Genomic DNA, 7,567 nt, shown 5'->3' on the forward strand with positions numbered 1-7,567 from the left:
TTTTCAGACGGGACTACTGATAGATTTGTTGCTTCGTATACTCATGTAGCTGTAGATTTTCGGGACCCGTAAGGGTTGGGAAAAACGCTGCGTTGTGGTCAGATGTTGGAGATTTGGCCGTAGGTTTTCCTAAAAATCGGATTCTCCATCCACCATTTGTGACACTCAGTAAATCATGTGTCGTTTTAGACTTCTGAGGATTCGGCTCATTTTGTTTTAATGTCTGAAAGAATGAAGATAATCAAAGTATCGGTTATAGATAATCAAAGTATCGATTATAGACGGCTGTCTTCATAGGAATTATGGAATGAAGATAATCAAAGTATCGATTATAGACGGCTGTCTTCATAGGAATTATGGAATGAAGATAATCAAAGTATCGGTTATAGACGACTGTCTTCATAGGAATTATGGAATGAAGATAATCAAAGTATCGATTATAGACGGCTGTCTTCATAGGAATTATGGAATGAAGATAATCAAAGTATCGATTATAGACGGCTGTCTTCGTAGGAATTATGGAATGAAGATAATCAAAGTATCGATTATAGACGGCTGTCTTCATAGGAATTATGGAATGAAGATAATCAAAGTATCGATTATAGACGACTGTCTTCATAGGAATTATGGAATGAAGATAATCAAAGTATCGGTTATAGACGACTGTCTTCATAGGAATTATGGAATGAAGATAATCAAAGTATCGATTATAGACGGCTGTCTTCATAGGAATTATGGAATGAAGATAATCAAAGTATCGATTATAGACGACTGTCTTCATAGGAATTATGGAATGAAGATAATCAAAGTATCGATTATAGACGGCTGTCTTCATAGGAATTATGGAATGAAGATAATCAAAGTATCGATTATAGACGGCAGTCTTCATAGGAATTATGGAATGAAGATAATCAAAGTATCGGTTATAGACGGCAGTCTTCATAGGAATTATGGAATGAAGATAATCAAAGTATCGATTATAGACGACTGTCTTCATAGGAATTATGGAATGAAGATAATCAAAGTATCGATTATAGACGGCAGTCTTCATAGGAATTATGGAATGAAGATAATCAAAGTATCGATTATAGACGGCAGTCTTCATAGGAATTATGGAATGAAGATAATCAAAGTATCGGTTATAGACGGCAGTCTTCATAGGAATTATGGAATGAAGATAATCAAAGTATCGATTATAGACGACTGTCTTCATAGGAATTATGGAATGAAGATAATCAAAGTATCGATTATAGACGGCTGTCTTCATAGGAATTATGGAATGAAGATAATCAAAGTATCGATTATAGACGACTGTCTTCATAGGAATTATGGAATGAAGATAATCAAAGTATCGATTATAGACGGCAGTCTTTGTAGGAATTATGGAATGAAGATAATCAAAGTATCGATTATAGACGGCTGTCTTCATAGGAATTATGGAATGAAGATAATCAAAGTATCGATTATAGACGGCTGTCTTCATAGGAATTATGGCATAACTAAATACTTTTTTATACAATAAATCATATCAAAGAAAATAAATGACTGAACGAGAGCAAGTGAATAATCAAAACACTTCCTAAAAGAGTACTTCAATACGTCTGCGGTTCCCGCCAGGGCTTCGTCGGCCGCGCCAACATGAAATACTTTTTACATCGGCAACATTTAGAAAACTTTAACCAAACTAAGAGCATAAATGGCAGATTCTAAAGATATTAATTTCTCAAATTCATGTCTTATGAACAACAAGTTTAGATAATAAACTTAAACAACTTTAGAAATATAAATATATAATACAAAAGGGGGAAATTTACCTCAAAGAATAAAGACAATCAAAGTACGGTATATAGACGGCTGTCTTCATAGGAATTATGGGAGCACCCGAAAACCTGACGTAGAGGTCGCTCGATTTACAAGTTGAACCATTTGGGGTTGGGTTTCAACCATTTAGCCAGTAAGCACTACAACCTTGCTAAGCACAGGAAAATCTTGTAAATACAGGTTACCGGCCAAGATTCCATTCAGTTGACATTGGTGGGCTGCTAATTTTTTGCTTAGCAAAGACATTTACTAAGCAAAACAGTTTTATGAAACTGGGCCCTGTTAGATAGTTAATCTATAAAGCCAAACAGAAAGATAATATTTTGACACTGTTTCTTTATTTCCTAATCCTTTTCTTTTCAGTCTGTAAAGGACTACCAGCTCGTCACCATGGTGGGAATTTTTTTACTTTTGGAAAGCGTTTATCTTGGAGTCTGGGAAGTGAGACCCTTACAAGCTGTTTGGGAAAGCTATCCGTCTCAGGTAGAAATTCAAATTGTTTAATATAATAATTATACATTTCATATTCATATATTTGTTAGACCAATTCGCTGCTACAAACTTGTACTCTGTTTGTACGACAGCTTAAGTTGATGATTCCGAAAAACTGCGTGCAATCTGAAGATTGTGCAAATTTTGTAGATTGCGTTTTGTGTACACACGTGCACGGCGCATATAGCAGCCACAGCCAGGAACACCGGGGCGAACCCCTTCTCTTTGCGATAAGTGTACTGGGTTCTTTTACATGCGTTACACAACACATGGGACCAACGGCTTTACATCCCATCCAAAGGACGAAGCGATGGTTAAAGTGTCTTGCTTAAGGACACAAGTGTCACGGCTGGAGATATAAAAGACCTCATATACTTATAAAAGACCTCATCTTTGTCGAAAATGAACAAGAACAAACTTAGAACTACTGTCAATGTTTTTATCAACAAATAAGTGTTATTTTTTCTCACCAAGGGCAAATCAGAAGGAGATCTTCTGTTGATACCAGTCGTTCAACGCTGTACTCGCATTGGAGTATCAGATCTCACGTGGCTAGCTGGTATTTACATATTCAACGGAATTCAACTTGTCTTCGGACTCTTTCTTGGTAAGTTTCACAACCTAGTACACGGTACGTCATCCTTTTAGACTTCAATATTGTGATGTTACAATATTTATTAATGTATAAATATATGTTCTGTCCTATGTTTGGTGACATGCACTACTTCTGTATTTACGCGTGCGCTCTTTGGGGGTTCTAATTTATAAACGAGTCCAATATAGGGCCTACATGTAATAGACAGCTCGACCACTGGCCTGGACATCTGACGTCCCACTAAAAGGCTCGTGAATTAAGCCAGAGATATGCCGTTGAGCCTACGTCAACGCCGTTTTTATATAATGTAATCACCTTTCACCTACATTCATTTCACATTAAGAACGTATAGCAATACCTACGTATAAAACGACATGCAAGTACATGTACTGAACACAATACACAGTGCACACTGCATGCAGACGACCGAAGGTAAGCTTTCCATATCTGCGTTTTGATTGGTCTGAGGTGATGTTGGACAGCTGCACCCAGAACAACTATGACCAATCAAAACACAGATATTGAATTCCTTACGTCAACGCACGTTTATTCAATTAAACCATTACTTGTTTTGAAAAGCAAGTATGTGTCTTTCGAATAAAGACAGGGGACCAACAGTCTACCAATCCGACGCGCACCGGGCATCATGCGCTATTTGCTGCGGTGTCTTCAATGCCTAAATTATGCACAAAGACACCGTAGTTGTTAATTTGTCAATAGAGGGCGCTACCAATTTTGTTTCGTCGGATTGGTCCATAGACAGCTCGACCAATACCAAACGTTTTTGTTGCGATTCTCCACTTTACTTTCCCGCTCAAACAGCGTACGAGACGAGGAACGTAAAGATTGAGGCACTGAACGACTCCAAGAACATCGGCATGTCAGTTTACAACGTCTTCATCTTATCCTGCATGGGGGCGGTCTTTAGCCTACTCATGGACCCCCTGAGGAACGAAACCGTTTTTATTGTGACGTCAGTCTGCATCACAGTCAGTACAACCACAACTCTCCTTATTATCTTCACCCCTAAGGTAAGCGAAAATCAGATGGGTGACGTCATTGGCCACCATCTTTGAAGAAATGTGCACGCGTGCAAGGCTATAGACTATCTTGATTTCACTCCATTCCAACTCATTGTAACCAAACTGAGGTTAGACGAAATAATAGTCTGGTGCCACGCACAATTAATATTTAAGCATTCATTACTGTCATTGGAAACAGGGAACATGACCAAGATGGTGACAGCGTGATAAAGGTCTATTGCTAGGTCCGAAACGGCGACAACAAAACAAAGGTTACACTCAGCCAAAACAATGCCAAAGAATAAAGAGTAAAAACCCACATCTACAGCGATGACACAGTTTATTTTTATCCCAGCATTACCGACATTCACAATAATTATCAAAACTTAATAAGAATACTGAAAACGGAAACTGATGTGTCTCTTTTCGGTATACATGTTTATAATAAATAACAAAATTAGGTAGGGAAAATTGCTTTACCTTTTAATCCAAACCAGATCTTCTTCAGAGGTATAAACAAGTACAAACTAAAAAGTATCCATTTATAGCCGAAAAAGAGGAACGAGCAAGGGAAGGTATCCAGAATAAGCGGAGAATTTATAGCCAATCAAAGTTTTTAATTAATAAACAATTGTGTTGCTAAGAACCAATAGGAGTAAAGTATTTAGGACAAAGGATTGTCAGTACAGTAATAAAGGGTGGTTTGCTGTGTTTCATCAAAGTAATATAGATTTATATTTATTGCCTTTTAATAAGTGTTTAATAGATAACAGTAATTTACTTTCAATATTCAGATACGTGATGTAATACGAAACCCAGGTGGCACCAAGATAACCACAATGGCGTCAGCAAGCGTCGCGCCGGAGCGCTCATGTCATGGCCCACCTGTTGCAACTGTAATGACGGTATCGGGGCCCGCATCAGGGCCCCAACAGCATCCGTCCACATCAGGGGGTCAAATGTTGGTAGCTCATCGGTGAAACGGTTTTCTGTCACTTCATTTATATGAATGTGATTGTATATTTAGACCGAGTGTGCTTTTTCAAATTGGAAGGACGGCCTTTTATTTGTCCTTCGGATGGGACGTAAAGCTGTTGATCCCGTGTGTTTGTGTGAAATACTCCAGAGTGGGTGTACTTATCTAGATGAGATGGGGAATGGGGGTTTGATTGGCAGCATTTATATTGCCCCACAGAACCTTGTAAACCATTACATGGTGCTATACAAAGGGAGTGGGTCTCACAACTCAAAACGTAGTCCCACACACCTTGCAGGAAAATAGTGATTGTTGAAACGTCTTGAGTGTCACTGAGTGACAGATATAAGAAACCAGTACATGTACATGTAATAAATTTTTTATTAATAGAGATGCTGGTTACATGTTCCTACTTGCCACTCACTGGCATTTCGTTAAATTTTGAATATCCGTATATATTATGTTTAGCTTCTCAAACTGTTAACATTTTTAGGATCTTAATCCTGGGTGTTTTTTTGCAGTGCATAGTGTAATAAAATAAACACCATGTGTATATCTACTTGCCAGGTTTCTTCTTTAAAGAACTGTCTTGCTGAATTTATATATTCTACTACCGCGGAGTAGATTTTTTTTGGATTTTTTCGGGAGACTTCTAAGTTCTGAAAAGAACTGTCCTGCTTTGAAACTACTAGTAGGTAGACAATCGGCTGGGACTGTTACTTTTACTTTAGTGGATCGAAGGTTTCTTCTCGTTATAAACTATAGCTTGCTCTAGACTTCGTCATATAATTATTACTAAGATTCCGAAACTAAGGGTTTTCCCTGTACAATTCCCGGCAAGTAGACCACTTGCATTGGCCACCATTGCCGCAGTGAAACATACGCGTGTACCGCACCGCACACTGTATCTTGGTTAATGGTAAATGTAGGTCTTCATTGATTTCATTGAGGGCGCTGTTTTAGGCATGTGACGTCATACACAAGGGGGTACATGTATACACATTTATAGTCTGAAATTTGCATTTGGGTAAATTGTTCACAGTTTCGGGAAAGTAGCGAGTTTACAGTGCTTTACACAATGGGCTTAACTGAAACTAATATTAATAGCAAATGTGCAAGCCTCGCATTAAAATTGAATTGAGTTTTCAATTTCAACTGAATCACAACTGCATACGAAAGCTTGAAAGTAAAATAGGCTGTATTTTTTTTTGCCGCAAAAGATCAGGAAAATATTTTTGTTTACTTAAATTAATGTCAAGTTGTAACTCACATTAAAATGTTCATGCCAGGTAGGCCTTCCAGTGAAGTAAACGGTTTGAATGGTTCGTTGTTCATTATGTATGTAATATAAATTGTAAATTATACGACATCAAGTAAAAAGTTACAAAATGGGATGATTTTTCCATCAATTTTTTTTTCTGTAGTCATTTGACTGGTCACATCCACTACTGACTGTGTTTTGCACTCATTTGCTGTTTGGCATGTCTTTGTACATGAACTATTATAACAATCGCCACCAACTTTTAATGTTATATGTTTTGTCTGTTTTTACTTGTCATTAACGGGAGACTTTGGAATGCTAGGTGGCAGCAGACTTACCAGGTAAACTGTCATTGTTTATGTAGTGAGCATGCGCAGACTACCGAGAACAATGGATTTTTCCTGGTAAGTCTGCTGCCACCAAGTGTCCCAAAAGTCCCTCATTGTGTTAATTTGTATCCTATCCATTCGAGCATAGACACCTTTGCTTCATCAATTAATCATCTGGCTAAAGTTTAAAGATGTGTATTTGTTTGCTGCTTAAAGGCACTGGACACCTTTGGTAATTGTCAAAGACCAGTCTTCTCACTTGGTGTGTCTCAACATATGCATAAAATAACAAACCTGTGAAAATTATAACTTAAAGTCACCTGGAAGTGTTATTTTTTCAAAATAAAGCTTTTGTCACTAATATATGTGTTTTGATGAGTGGAATGTGAATAAACAGTTAACTAAAAAATCAGTTCTTATGTTATTTACAAATTTAAGAGTAGACCCCGACCCGAGAGGGCGCTGTGACGTCAATCGAGGCAGACTTTACCTGTAATCTGAGAGTAAACACAATTGAAAAGTACATGTACGGACCAAGTCGTGAATTTGTAGCTTTTTTTTGTTTTTTTCCGGCAATGCCGACCAGGTGTATTGCTGCTGAATACAGAAAAACACTTTTTGAAATGTACCAACTCACGACTTGGACGTGCACGTGTGTTTACTATACGCATTGCAGGCAAAGTCTGCCTCGATTGACGTCACAAAAGGGGTAGGCGGAGTCAGCCCCCTAAACAACTTTATATGTTTTAAACATATAAAATCATGGCAAACAATTACTAAAAAAAATTGTTTTATTGTTCGTAAGCATATACTCTTATGTTTGACAGAAAAAAAATCTATTTCCAGGTGACTTTAATTGGTCGTAAAAGTTGCGAGAGAACTATGGAAGAAAAAACACTCATGTTGCAAAAGTTGTGTGCTTTAAGATGCTTGAATTCGACACCTCAGCAGAGGTGTCAAATTCAATTCAAATATCTTTGTGAGTAATTACCTCTTTCTCAAAAACTACGTTATTACTTCAGACAGAGCCGTTTCTCACAATGTTTTATACTATAAACAGCTCTCAATCGC

General features: G+C 37.6%; 1 protein-coding gene across 1 annotated transcript in view; it reads left to right on the forward strand.

The window, feature by feature from the left end:
* Window positions 1-4,910, forward strand: part of LOC117297682 (gamma-aminobutyric acid type B receptor subunit 1-like) — a 30,678-nt gene extending 25,768 nt beyond the window's left edge. Inside the window, exons 14-17 of the mRNA XM_033780830.1 lie at window positions 2,185-2,304; window positions 2,788-2,920; window positions 3,731-3,939; window positions 4,725-4,910. Of these exons, the coding sequence (XP_033636721.1) occupies window positions 2,185-2,304; window positions 2,788-2,920; window positions 3,731-3,939; window positions 4,725-4,910 (648 nt within the window). The remainder of the gene's footprint in view (window positions 1-2,184; window positions 2,305-2,787; window positions 2,921-3,730; window positions 3,940-4,724) is intronic.
* The last annotated feature ends 2,657 nt before the right edge of the window (window positions 4,911-7,567 follow it).

Source organism: Asterias rubens, chromosome 12, assembly GCF_902459465.1.
Source record: "Asterias rubens chromosome 12, eAstRub1.3, whole genome shotgun sequence".
NCBI lineage: Eukaryota > Metazoa > Echinodermata > Asteroidea > Forcipulatida > Asteriidae > Asterias > Asterias rubens.